At 41.5% G+C, this 14093-nt stretch overlaps 3 protein-coding genes across 5 annotated transcripts; 2 read left to right on the plus strand and 1 right to left on the minus strand.

Moving 5' to 3' along the window:
* Positions 1–1227: 1227 nt before the first annotated feature.
* On the plus strand, positions 1228–8541 carry LOC121197534 (serine/threonine-protein kinase Nek9). 2 transcript variants are annotated; one of them, XM_041061185.1, is made up of 23 exons: positions 1228–1668; positions 2341–2518; positions 2621–2676; positions 2756–2826; positions 2957–3062; positions 3338–3469; positions 3564–3674; positions 3821–3885; positions 4015–4065; positions 4155–4347; positions 4441–4585; positions 4690–4890; positions 5059–5105; positions 5246–5407; positions 5497–5605; positions 5704–5865; positions 6004–6171; positions 6255–6314; positions 6425–6612; positions 6726–6884; positions 7000–7104; positions 7189–7242; positions 7328–8541. In XM_041061185.1, the coding sequence occupies exons 1-23, from the start codon at positions 1483–1485 to the stop codon at positions 7505–7507; spliced, it is 2889 nt and encodes a 962-aa protein (XP_040917119.1). In that variant the 5' UTR covers positions 1228–1482; the 3' UTR covers positions 7508–8541. The 2 variants fall into 2 exon arrangements, with proteins under 2 accessions (XP_040917119.1, XP_040917120.1); XM_041061186.1 differs by having other exon boundaries at positions 6255–6308.
* A 787-nt stretch (positions 8542–9328) lies between these two features.
* Positions 9329–11059, minus strand: LOC121197619 (zinc finger C2HC domain-containing protein 1C-like). The gene is made up of 2 exons (XM_041061304.1): positions 9695–11059; positions 9329–9433 (listed from the first exon to the last, which is right to left on the minus strand). Exons 1-2 carry the CDS (start codon positions 11057–11059, stop codon positions 9329–9331), a joined length of 1470 nt encoding a protein of 489 aa, XP_040917238.1.
* Positions 11060–11686: 627 nt separating this feature from the next.
* On the plus strand, positions 11687–13323 carry acyp1 (acylphosphatase 1, erythrocyte (common) type). Of its 2 annotated transcripts, none has more exons than XM_041060726.1 (3): positions 11687–11771; positions 11976–12063; positions 12925–13323. In XM_041060726.1, exons 2-3 carry the CDS (start codon positions 11983–11985, stop codon positions 13138–13140), a joined length of 297 nt encoding a protein of 98 aa, XP_040916660.1. In that variant the 5' UTR covers positions 11687–11771; positions 11976–11982; the 3' UTR covers positions 13141–13323. The 2 variants fall into 2 exon arrangements, with proteins under 2 accessions (XP_040916660.1, XP_040916661.1); XM_041060727.1 differs by having other exon boundaries at positions 11712–11786.
* The last annotated feature ends 770 nt before the right edge of the window (positions 13324–14093 follow it).

Below are 14093 nucleotides of genomic sequence, written 5' to 3' on the forward strand. Positions count from 1 at the left end.
TCAGTAAAAATAATGATTTGTATGCAGGGCAGGCCCAAGCACCCATGAGGCCCTAAGCAAAATTTGATTTTGGGGCCCTTCATTACTGCCAATAATACTGATTATCGATCATTCACACACACCTAAACGTACACTTCTTATTGTACTCTGTCAATATGAATACGCTTAAAGAAGTAAAAGTAAATGTGAGAACTTTTGCTTGAAGTTCGATTGTAATCCACAGTGATAAATGCCATGGAAGCAGACACCAGACTTGCAGAAAAATCAAGTCAGCAACCCCCCCTACTGGCCACACAGAGATTCAATACATAAAACCTCAAAGAGAAGCCTGGCATGTTTTACCCGTCTGGTTTTTAATCTGAATTGGTAGCAAATTCAGCTACAAGAGCAGCCTGGGGTTGATTTACACTTAATATTAAAAGTAATAAAGTACTAAGTGGGATACCAAAAGTCTTTGGACATATTTTTGGACAAAATTATTCATCTCAGAATGTTCTGTTCTGTATCCAGGAAATGGTTTTCTGCCTAGATTCAGTCATCCTCATTGGGAATGTCTTAACCTCTGTTGTAATGTCAAAAAGATTGTTTTCACAGGTCACAACAGCCACAAAAGGTGCCTTCCTTACCCTCAGTAGAATAAGTGTCACACAGCACCACAACAGTCCTGAACATTTGCTTTCACATTAACAATTGTGTACTCACTTTAAAATAAATGTGGACAGCTATATTTATGGCACTTAAATTGCATCTGCTACTTGTGTACCGTCCATTGTTTAGATTTAGAATCGCTACAATGGAGAAAAAATACCTCACGCAAAACCTCTTGACAAGGAGACCGTTTAATTTGACAGTTTCCGGGTTTGAGCGCCAGGAAAGGATGGACTTTTTTTGTCGCTGTGTTGTTGTCTTTTAGTTGAGCGTCAGATGAGTCCAACCATCTTTAAACAGTTGTGTTGTTGTTGTTAATTTCATGGGCAAACTTACTCAACCTCTTTTAGTGGAATAACATTACCAAAACAGCTAAGGATTTTACAGTGACAGGCGGCATTCTGCCTTCTCCTTCTGACTGTTAAGTCTAGTCAAGCTACACAGGCAACTAAACATTACCGGAAATGCGCTGTCCTGGATTTCATCGTAAAACACAGCACCACACGTCCGAGTGTAGGCGTTTTATTCTGAAAAGTTAAAAAGTTGGCTGAACGTCTTAAATGCTTTTGAGTCGTGCTTGACATTGTTACAACCACTGTAGTTGCACGCATTTTGCAACGTTTTCTTTTCCTTATATTGTATATTTTAAGTGGCGTTGAGGCTTCTGGCTGTGCTCGCACTTTGAAAGGTCTCTTTTTTAAAAGTTTTCCAGCCGACACGGGTAACATGCTAGACGCGTGTATGGTCTTGTAGGAGTCTTTCTGAAAGAGTTGTCGTTAGGCCTGTTCAGGTTATTTCCATCACTGCCACTGGCTAACAAGTCCCTAAACAGAAATGTCACTAGAGGACTATGAAAGACATTTCGACTCGCTAAATTCAGATTTGGGCGGCGGGTCTGTGGTCAGTGAGCGATCAGCGTCGGGCACATTCAATGGCGAAGAGGAAAAGTTGCATTACATTCCTATCCGGGTCCTCGGGAGAGGGGCGTTTGGTGAAGCAACTCTGTACAGGAGGACAGAGGTAAGTTGGGTTGCAGTCCCAGCACAGTTCTCTGTGTTTTAAAGTAAGGGGATACATTGTATTATGCCATGCAACAGTCAGTCTCCTTTATTAAAACGTTGTTGCTGAAACCCTGAAGTGAAGACATTTATTTTCACTGCACACAACAACAACAACAACAACAACACGGCAAGCAAAACATGTCTTACTCAAGTTTACAAGGTCCCCAAAACCTTTTCTTGGACTGCTGCATTCAGAAATGATGAGAACCCCAGCTTACCTTTAAACACAGAGTAATTGCAGATATCAGACATTTCTAGTTATTTTTTTCTGTGAGGATTATTGTGATTGACTGTAGAGCATGTGTCTGGCAAACTGAACTGCTCACTGTTCCTCACTGTTTCCATACCCCTGTGAGAAATTCTTGAGTGCAAACGAGATAAATGACTTTCCCATGCTTTGGTTCTTTATCCTGACTGCACATACTGCAGAATAGGGGTTTGCAGACCTTTTCATACCACCCTTTCCTCCAGAAAATGTTGTCTTGAACTAATTATATATCACAAAATAAGATTGTCCCCTGCCTGCCTATCTTGTAAGCAAGTAGATATAACAGTAGGGAAACATAGTTGTGCCCTTTTGGGCTTCTCAGTAGTATGACTGATAGGAGATGTCCCCTCTGGTCCTCCGCAGGACAACTCTCTGGTGGTATGGAAGGAGGTGGACCTGAACTCGCTCTCAGAAAAGGAGCGCAGGGATGTCATGAACGAAATCAGCATCCTCTCCATCCTGGAGCACAACAACATCATAGCCTACTTCAATCACTTCATGGATAAAAACACTCTGCTCATTGAGTTGGAGTATTGCAATGGTAAGAACATACAGTGTCAGTGTCCACTCTGAAGATGTGATGGAGGTTAGTTTGAATTCTGTTGAGCTGTGACAGAATGCTAAATGGTCTTTGTCATTATAGGAGGAAATCTGTATGATAAGATCAACCAGAGGAAGGGGAAACTTTTCAGTGAAGAGGTATGAGTGCAACATTACAGGCACTTTATTTCACAAAAAAACGCACTATTGTGTCCTTACATTTAACATGTTTCTTTAGGTGGTCATATGGTACCTGTACCAGATTGCCTCAGCAGTGGCCCACATTCACAAGGCTGGGATTTTACACAGGTTAGATATATTCAGCCCACTTTCATACCCTTATTGAAGGCTTCCTGTAGGTCACGTGACCTTCTATGTTGTTTCTGACAGTGTTTTTTTTTTTCTTCTTGTTAATGGAGCCATTCTGCTTTTCTTGCAGAGATATCAAAACTTTGAACATTTTCCTGACCAAGACTGACCTCATTAAGCTGGGTGACTATGGCCTTGCAAAGAAGCTAGACTCTGAGTTTTCAATGGCAGAGACTGTAAGTCGGTTTCCTTTCCATTCCCTACAACACTTTGAAACTGAGGTATAACTGTTGTTTAGTTCATCAACACAGAGAGATGAAAATGCATATCTTACAGTTAATATTCTGTCATCAACTTGGATGCTCTGGTTGTTGATGAGAATTCAGTTGATCACAGACTATATGAGGCTGTAGTTCTTGTTTGATTGTGACTTTACTTTGCAAATACTCATTATTTGAGGAATAGCACTACTAATCTTCTTTGTGCACTTTATCTTCCTCTGTACATCCAGTGTGTGGGAACTCCATATTACATGTCGCCTGAATTGTGCCAGGGAGCGAAATACAATTTCAAATCAGACATCTGGGCCATGGGTTGTGTACTTTTTGAAGTCTTAACTCTTACAAGAACATTTGATGCTACGGTAGGTTTGCTAGAAACTGTTTTAATTATTTGCATGAATCTGAAAATTGGATTTATTTCCCCAGAATGAATTAATTCTGTTTGTGTCCATATAGAACCCCCTGAACCTGTGTGTGAAAATAGTCCAGGGGAACTGGACGATGGAAGTGAACTCAGATGTTTATTCGCCTGCATTGATCAAGCTGGTGTATGAGTGCCTCGACCAAGTGAGTGAGGGGAACAGTCAGAACGTGTTGTTTCTAATTGTTACAAAACAAAAGGTTTGAGGCCAGAGATAATACTGCATGCTAAGAAAAAAAAAACTCTGTGAAGAATATCAGTGTTAAGTTCTCGTGTTCTTTTTGTGTCACAGGATCCTGCAAAGAGGCCTACAGCTGAGCAGATACTGGACCAGCCGTTCATCTCTTGCTGTCGACAGTAAGTTAATTGAAAGATTAAAAAAAAAAAGAATAATTTTTGATTTCCTAGAAAAGAAAATATTTTAGATTCTGGTGGATGCAATGAATATACAGCCAAAACACCCATGAGAACTTTATTCTCTGTTAGAAAGCTTGAAGAGCGAGTTGCCCTGTTGAATTCAGCAATGAAGAAACCCAAGTAAGTTGTTATCACTTCTTTAATATTCTGCACTGTAAAAGTGTGAGTTTGTCATACATATCTGATTTGTTGTCCTGGCCATACCATAGGCTGAGTACAGTGACTGAAACCCCCGTTGCTGTGGTGACCACTCGCTCGAGGGAGGCGTACTTCTGGGGGGGAGGGAAGTTCACCCCCCAGAAACTGGACACGTTTAAAGGAGGCAGCAGTGCCCAGCATGTGTGTGCGGGAGAGAGTCACTTTGCAGTGGTGACAGTGGAGAAGGAGCTGTACACTTGGGCTGTGAGTATTTATGTGACTCTGAGACAGATATGATGAATCTAGTTGCTCTTGTGCTTTACTACAAGAAACTTTCTTTCTCAACTCTCTGTGCAGAACGTCCAAGGCGGAGCCAAGATGGTGGGCCAGCTGGGGCATGGAGACCAGGCCTCGTACCGGCAGCCAAAGAGGGTGGAGAAACTTCAGGGGAAGGCCATCCGACAGGTGGCGTGTGGGGCCGACTTCACTGCCTGTGTTACCGGTGAGTGAAGAAAGCTTCCTGTGAAAACAGGAACTTGAGGTGAGGAAAAAATCTGTAAAGTCACATTTTTTTTTGTAATGAACCCACTGCTGCTGCTTTTGCAGATGAAGACCAGATGTACATGTTTGGGTCAGACTATTACGGCTGCATTGGAGTGGAGGGCGTGCTCGGAATCGAGATTTTGGAGCCAGTGCTTCTGGAGTTTTTTGAGGAGCGACCCGTCCGCCAGGTTTCGTGTGGAGACAACCACGTAGTGGTCCTGACTCAGAGTGGGGAAATCTTCTCCTGGGGCTGCGGAGAGTATGGTACATAGGGTTGCTGTATTTACTGTTGTTTTGAGCTGATGCCATTAAGCCTCTGCCAGGTTGTTTTTGCTGTTATGACTGTAGCCAGCAGGTGGAGACAGTGGCTCTTTTTAATATACAGTCATACTGACTGCTCCTTGTCAAAATTGCTGTGTTTTTCTGCTGCAGGGCGTCTCGGCCTAGAATGTGAGGATGACTTCTCTTCTCCGATGCAAGTTAGTAAGACTTTGTTCCCTGTTGCGGCATATTCTTGGCTGTCCTAAAGCCTTACAGGAGCCATTTAGACATAAGGTATTTCAAGCAATATGATAACATTTTTATTTTAAACGTACTGTCTGTTCGCTGCTTTTCCCAGGTGGCGATCCCTAAAGGTGCCATCATCTCCTCAGTAGCATGTGGCAGCGATGGAACCTTCTATTTGACAGAAACTGGCAAAGTCCTCGCCTGTGGAAACAATGAATTTAACAAGCTGGGTCTGAACCAGGGAATCTCCGGCCTCAAAAACCACCCCGGAGAGGTACTGGGTTATACTTAAAGGACTGCATTCATTTAGAGACTTTTGGATGATGCAGCTATGTTTCTCCCCCCCTCCGTACACCACACCAGGGTTACCAGGGGATCCCGTACATCACCACACTGACCTTGGTAAAGCAGTTGTCGAGGTTCACAATCCAGACCATAGTTCCTGGGAAGACCCATACAGCTGCAATTGATGGTATTGCTGCAGATAGAGGCTGATATTTCCTTTGCAAGTGAAAAGTGAGACCATCTTAAAAAAAGAAATGTAATTTCATATAATATCTGCTTTTACAGAACGTGGTCGTTTGATCACCTTTGGTTGCAACAAGTATGGGCAGCTGGGTGTGAAGGACTTCAAGAAACACCAGGGCGTCCAAGTCCTTGTTGGACCCTTTGGAGGAAAGATAGTGACTAAAGTGTCCTGTGGAGATGGCTTCACCATCGCAGCCACTGAAGGTAAGAACATATACAGTGCTGCAGTGCATCTATGGCACTGATATGTTGATGGTTGTGGGACAGTTTAATTTCTCTCTGGAACAGAGTGCTGCAGACTTTGGGGCCTGTATGTTTATCTCTTTTTTCTTTTTCTTTCAGACAATCAAATCTTTGCGTGGGGAAACGCAGGAAACGGGCGACTTGGGATGCCCCCTGATAAGGGATTTGGTTCAGAGGTTTGCCCTGCCATGCCGAGGCCCATCTTTGGTTCACTCCATCACGTGCCAGACCTCTCTTGCCGTGGTTGGCACACCATTATCATAATGGGTTAGTAATCAGAAGCAGAGACCTGCACAGTATACTGGGTGCAAGCAGCCAGCTGTCTAATAAATACATTGTCTTCTTTGCAGAGAAGGTTCTCAACTCCAAGACTATTCGCTCTAACAGCAGTGGACTATCAGTTGGTAGTGGTAAAAGCTTTTCTTTGGTCACTCATTTGTGTATTGATTTATTTTCTTTGCTAGAAGAATCATTCTGCATTGTTTGCCTGTGTGCATTACCACTGTTTGTGTGTGTAAAGGACTGGGCCAGGGGGCGTCTACATCCACAGTGGATCTGGACATAGAGCCTGGTTCAGAGACAGAGTGTCGTGACAGAGGCCTTGGGGGTACACTGGAGGTTAATACAGAGGAGTGCCTCATGGGGACCCCGATGATGTCAATGGCAAATCAGACAGGGGACAGCTCCTGCCCTCTCTGGCTTAGGAAGGTTTGTTATCCTGAAAGCTTCAAGGAGTAAAGAATATTTTTGTTTGAATCATGAGATGGAAGATGAACGGAGACTTAGTGTTGTCTAATTCAGCGAGGTTCTTGTTCAAACAGGAGCTTGAGGACGCAGAGTTCATCCCAATGCCTGAGGACTCTGAGCCATCCACTCCTGACCAGCTTTCTTCTTTCTCCGAGAGTGTCACTCTACCATATGAAGAGCTGAAAGAGCTGAAGGCTGCTGCAGCGGCAGTCAGCAGTAAGAAAGGCCTATCGGTAATGCTGACCAAGCTGTTGTTTTGCACTAATGTGGACATTGATTATGTGCTCCAAATAAAAAACATTTGAAATTTCAAACACTGGACTTGATCCTCTGCGGTTTTCTCTGCAGACTAAACGAATGGGCTGTGATAGCGTCAATGGACTGGAGGAGACTCGCGTCTGCAAAAAAGGAGAATCGGGTGTATGCTGCAGTGCTAGTAGCGAGGTCACACAGGTATCAGATTTACACAGTGCAAGTCATGAACTGATGAGAACATCTCATTGCCACAGTGTGTAACCGAGCAGTTTTACTTTGCAGCTGCGAGAGACAGTCACTCGTCAAGAGATGAGGATCCAGATGCTTGAGAAGCAGGTGAGACTTTTTTTTTTCACCCTCTCACTTCAGAGCCAACTTTGATCCACGTGTCAGCTTAAGCTGCATTCTTTGCCGTCTCTAGGTCAGTGAGCAGCAGAAGGAGAATGAGAGGCTTTGGGCGGCAATTAATTGTTCAGCACTACGGGAGGCAGGACGTGACAATAACGGAAACCATCACTCTGATCGTATGCCTGGTGATGGAGGAGGCAGGGGAGGCGGATTCACAAACCATGGGAGCAGATCCGCAGGGGCCAATGTGTGAGCCTCAGCCTGGAGATTTCCAGATTACAGGAGAATGGTCACAACTCATGGCACATATTGAATTAAACAAGCTGGTTAGGTGGGAAGTAGAGGCTCAGTTAGAGGTGCAGCGGAGAGAGCAGCCTCATGCCCACTCACAGTGGTTACATTACAGTATACATGTATGGCAGAGCGCTTAAGATGCATGATTACATTTTACTGCACATGTAATACTGTATGATACATTGCACACTCTGATATGCACACTTGTGTTCACCTGGGTGCGGCGATCTAGCTAGTTTCTGCACAGACTGAAATGTTGGCTGGATTCAACACGAGGCGTCGGACCTTGACTCCTGCGAGAGACAATCTGATCATAGTGTTACTCTGCAATGTGAATGTTAAGTCCATGTGTTTGTAGTGATGTCATCATTAAGGCCACAGTCCTTAGTGCCTCAGATATTAGCATTTATCACGTAACAGGTAAGACCAGCTCAAGCAAATAGGAAACCTTTTGCTAATGCATCCAAAGTTAAGGTTTCTTTTTTTTTTTTTTTTGTTCAGACTGGCAGCCAGGATGTTGTCCATACTCATGTTGGCACAGTCTTCTAATGTGAAAACAAAGCTTGCCTGATTATCACTTTACCGATAATCATTTTCATTTCATCTGTTATTCTTAAAAGGTTAAAGTGCCAAAAACAGTAGAGCCTTTAAAACTTTGTCATATTTATCGGACATGTTAGCTATTACAAACATATTCTAATTATCTCATGCAAATATACACTTTTAGATTTGCATGTTTTGTTGTCATATAAAGAGAATTTGTGTGAAACACGAAACTACTGATTTTTTTTAAACAAATAAGTTACTCTTTCTTATTGCCTTCTTTGACAATTGAATCCTTGTTGCCGCAGCACATGTAGGTCTGTCTTCTTTGTGATACATATGAACACTTGAACATTTTTCTTAGAATGTAGAAAACGTGGTCTTTAAAACATTCATAATATAGCTGACCTTGCAGCTCTAATGTTATTTTTCTTTCCTTATTGCATTTTTTTAAACCATTTTATCTGTCTTTGGTACTTTCTGAAAGGTTTTGGAAGGAAAAAAGTTGCATCATTTGTGAAAGCAAATATCCAAATGCCTTTTTGTTTTGTTTGAGATCCATTGGTTTTGTTTATTGTGTGTGTTATAACAAATATACTGTATGTGTAAAAGCCTTTATCATAGTTGGCTTACAAGCTGTTAACTTGTGGTCAGTGAACTGTCAGATGTCAACAGTATAACACTGACAAGTGTTTTCATGCAGTAAAATGCAATGTTAAATACAATCAGAGTGCCTTTCAAGCTATTGCAACCAAAATTATAGCAAATATGACAATATTGTGCCCCGGGTGATTTTTTTTTTATACAGTGTGTTGACAGCATTTTAAGTATGGTTTATGGTTTACCAAATATTGTGCAGATGTAACAGATGTTAAAACAAACACTCCTCTCACAGTCACACTGCTGCTTCCTACTTTGTGTAAAAGCCATAAATAAAACAGCTATTCTTTGTTACATTTGTGTAGTGTGTATAATATTTCCCACAGTGTAAGCTGCTATATAGCGTAGCTGTTTCTACTTGTTGATATTAACATGTGCTATCCTAATAAAGAGCCAAAACTACAACAATGGGGACAAGAGGTCTGTAACAAAATTCTATTAAGGGACAGAATTATACAATACAATTCAGAGACTGTATTGACAATAGCAAGATGGTGATGGGTAACTTGCACTGACACCTAACGATTTGTTGTTCAACTGGTCCAGGATCAAAGCATCTGGGTGCGTTTGGGTCGGTTCACTTGGACCATTTTTGGTGTGAGGTTCCAGCCGGGAGTCGACCCTGCTGCACATTCTTTGCGTTGGCCTTGTGGTTCTGTCTTTGGTTCTTTTTCGGTAAAACCTGAATAAAAGACATCAAATACTTATGAAAAACGGAATATATTCATATTAAAATGATCAACTGATCATTGAGTTGAAAATTAGGAAACAAAACTGAAAAACTGAATCCTACATAATGAAACAAAAAGGATCTTTTCATTGGACTCTCCATTCGCATGCCTTTCCAACACATCCAATTTGTAATACAGGCTGTTATACATTTGTAATTTCCAAGCTGAACATAAGGCAACCCTTTAAAGAGGTAAAAATGTTACTGTCCTACCTCTGGAGTCTTGCTTATGCTGTGGGTTTTCCAGAACTCCTCTATGGCGGATCCTTTGGTCCTGTTAAGATAGGAGTTGAAGACTTGACGACGTGACTGGTTCACCTTTTCGCAGATTTGGATGTGCTTTTCTAACCTTTCACTTGCAAACTTTCTGTTGCAGATTCCGCAAAGAAGAAGCTGGAAGCTGCCGTCTGTGCTATCCGTGAGTCCCAGCACGTCCTCCTGTGGTCTGCTGGGATGAGAAGGACTAGAAAGTTGTGGGAGAGATGATTCCCTTGATTTACGTTCTGCACCTCCGTGGTTTTCTATTGCCAGTCTATGAGCGTTTTTCTGTTGGCTTACTTGAGGTATGTCTCGCTCGTCATATGTGCAGTGCATGTCCTTATATCCTCTCTCCCTATATTTCTTTTCTCTTGTCCAACCTATATTGCCTAAAGAGGTCTTATTTTGCTCTCTTTCCTTTGCTTTCTCCACTCGATCCTGTGGCCTCACACCTGCTTTTCCCCAAATGTGATGATCTTTTTCATCCCCTTTTCCTCTGCTATACTCTTTCACATTCTCCCATCTCAGTTTGTTCAGCTCTCCGCTCACTTTTTGATGATTTACTGTAATGTTATGAGTTCCTTTATTTCCTTTTCTTTTTGACTGGGGACACTCTGCAACTTCTGTTTCTCTTCTTTTCCATCTGGCCTCCTCTTCTTCATGTGTCTTTTGGATTCTGTCCTTGCTTCTCTGATCTTGGTTTCTCCTAAGTTGCGTAACATCCTCCTGTCTTTCCTGTCTTCTTTCTTGCATCAGTATGTCTCTGCTGCTCTTTGCTTCTTGCCTGTGCTGCTCAGACAGTCTGGTTTTTGTCTGAGCTTTTCCCCTTTCTGCCTGTCCGCTGTTGTGCTTCTCCTCCTCATTCTTCATACCTGCAAAAGCTTCAACACTATCCCTCTGGAGCTTTTGCCTTATTTTTTCCTCAACCCTCCACAGCTTCTCCTGTAGCACAAGCTCTTTTGCATGAATTGCTCTGGCCATCTGCAGTTCTCCACTCGGCGGTCCGTCTGAGTCTTTTCTTGGAAGCTGGGATCCAGTGGTCTCTCTGATGCCACTTAAATTATGTTCTTGGGGCAAGAAAGAGCCTCTTGGTTGTTTGGTAACATTGATTTTTTCAAAATCATACAGATCAAGTGAGTCTTTTGTCCTGGGGTTGAGAGGTCTCCTGTGGCTGACAGGCTTGTTTGGAAATGGGCGGTCTATTCCATCTGTTCTCCTACCAGGTACAACACCATGTTGTGCTTGAGGATAGACATTGCCTTGTGCTGCAATGTTGTCCTGCCCTTGAGGTCTGGGTCTTCTTCTTGTGTATGTGCTCATGATTTCATCTGTTGTAGGAGGTCACATCTTTGAGGTTGACTTGTTGTTCCATGGACCTTTGCAAAAGACTGCTGAGCCCTCCACCTCAACCACTGAAGTGTTTTTCCTGTATAATTTCTAGGGGAAAAAAAACAGGTAGAAAAATAAAGCAAGGCTAAAAGAGGGGGGCAAAGTATAGGGGACAAAGATCTCACTTGAGTGTGACTATTACTAGTCACTATAAGTCAGAGCAAATACAGAGAAAACAGCACAGTAAGATAAAAACTGGGAAGGCTGGTGATTCAAATTTAAGTGCAGAAGTTCTTAATTTCAACTTAACACTGTTCTTGGCCTTAAAAACAGCACTTGACAAAAGAAATATCCGCTTTAGGTTCACGTACTCACTTGTTGTGGTCAATTTAACAGTGTAAGTAGTCCATTTGTAATTGACATTTTTTTCTAAAATCCCGTCTCCAATATGAAAAAAATCACCGCTTTTTTTTTCTGTCGTCAGAATAAAGTGTAACACAGTTTCGCTAAAACACGGAGGGCAGCCATTTAACTGTTGCGACTCCTTTTCCAGCGTTTACATTCGTTGCCTAGGAGCCAAGTCTCTCGGGTGCTCTCTGATTGGTCCGTTAAACCTCACTTCCTGAAGGAGAGTCCCGTATGTTTTCAAACTGAGGTCTGCCGCATCTGGATGGTTAGCTTACAGCTTCCCAACAATATCCAGGTGATTATATTACAGATAGGGAGCTATTTTATATTCATGCTGTGTTAATATGACGCTAAGGCTGCTAATTATCTAGGTTGCAAGTCCTTTGAATACAAATGAAAGTGTTAGCATAGCTTGTAGCTGTAATGTAGCACCTGCATGGTGGGCTCCTAACGCACACTACAGAAGCACTCAAGTAATGTGTTATTTCTCCTTTTCTAGGTCCACTATGTCCAATGAAGACCTAATTTCGGTGGATTATGAAATTTTTGGCAGAGTGCAGGGTGTGTTTTTTCGGAAATACACTCAAGTGAGTTTGACAAGCTAACCTTATATGCTCAGCCTGGCCTCATAGTTTGACAATAAAATATATTAAAGATAAATTAAATTAAATAGATATCTTAACTCAAGGTACTATTAACTAGCTTCTCCCGACGTTGTCATCAACACATTTCATTTTTGCTGATGAAGAGCATGAGAAGCGGTTGAAAACTTTGGAAAAAGCTAATTTGACCTTGAGTTAAGATTCTACCTTTAATGTTTAAAGTATTTCAGCTTTAACACACTCATTTGATCTCTTTGGGTTGTACAACAGGAATGAACGATTTGATCTCAATAATACCAAGGCCAGAATCACTGATATCGATGTCCATAGTGATGCTACTAAATTATTTTTTATTATTTAAAAAAAAAAGCTAATGTTATACATATGGGAGAGACGTCTGTCAGGATCTATGAGGTGACTGCATCATTATCAGGCTACTTCTTCAGGTATTTCAATTAACATGGAATGATCTGCCAAACATTATACTCAATCACATGCCTTTTAAAACACCTGACCACTTTTAATGATAACACGTTTATTGTGTTCATTAATAAGGTGATCACTGAATACAGCAGCAGCTGCATTAAGAAGAGTCTCCATGTGCACAGAACATGATCTAACATTGTTTTTTTTCTTATCGATACCTCTGATGTTAGTATCAATACATAACACAAGGCTTGGTATTATTGGTTTTGATACTTTGGAGACTGATCTTCCTTCCCACCATAGTGCTATGAGATCTGAGTCTTAACTAGTGCTCAATATTTTCTGCACACCTCTTTATTTACTCTTATAAAATCACATCTAACCAATCCCAACCATATTCTCCATTGTTTCATTTCCCAGGCAGAGGGGAAGAAACTTGGCCTGGTTGGATGGGTCCAAAACACAAGCGCAGGAACTGTTCAGGGGCAGCTACAAGGGCCACGCAGCAAGGTGGAAGAAATGCAAGAATGGCTGAGATCCACTGGGAGTCCCAAGTCACACATAACCAAGGCAGAGTTCAAGAATGAGAAAACAGTTGACAGCCTAGAACACTCATCATTTAACATAGTAAAATAAAACAACCCCTAGATTGTACATATAATGTTAACTTTAAAGCAGATGTGTTATTTATTTAGTCTTTTTATTGGTTGGACTGTAACTCATATGTCATATAATGACTTGAAAATATGTGTGTATGTTAGATCTCCTTAATCTCTCTACAATATAGGGAATTACATTAATAAATGGAAAATTCCTTTCAGCAGGTTTCACGTTGTTTGAATGTTATTGTAACAGTAATAAGGGAATATTTGATGAGTTTAATTTTAAAAGGCAGATTATAATTTAGCAGAGACTGTAAATTTGTTAGAAGGGGGCATTAGCAAACAATCCATCAAACAGGCAATGGTACGGTTCTAAATTCTGTCACAGCTGTCTTCATTGACCTACATAAACACTGACTGAAGGAGTCTGTGGGGAGCCGAGAGAACGCCTGCCTTTGGCAAGGAGTGAGCTCTGCAGATGATTGTGGAGAAACACTGAACGAGATGTGGAATCAATTTATGATCAGTTTGTGTTAATTTGATCCATGAGGGAAGTACCTGTGAAGACCATGTGACCATACAACAGACCCATCGTTAATGTTATTAGTAACACCTGTGCCTTTCCTAATGTGACAGAATCAAACTGTCTGCTGAGTAAAATGTCTTCTGGTTTCATGATGTTACAAGAAGAACAAACTGAACATACAAAGACAGAGGGAGAAAAAGACGAGATATTCAAGACAACCACTGACATTCAAAATTAAATAGAGAAAAATGTGATTCTTTGTACATACTGACCTTTCATTTGAGTACTACTTAAATATAAGATGGGTCATGAATGGAGTCCGGAAACGTTAATAAGAGTGAAGAAGAGAAAAGCTGGAAGGGTCCAGCAATCAAATTGTAGTGATATCACACTTGTACTTGACTGCACCGACTTCAAATTGAGAATACAAGGATAATACAATGGCAGTTAATAAAGTACAG

This window comes from Toxotes jaculatrix, chromosome 17 (genome assembly GCF_017976425.1).
Source record: "Toxotes jaculatrix isolate fToxJac2 chromosome 17, fToxJac2.pri, whole genome shotgun sequence".
Taxonomy (NCBI): domain Eukaryota; kingdom Metazoa; phylum Chordata; class Actinopteri; family Toxotidae; genus Toxotes; species Toxotes jaculatrix.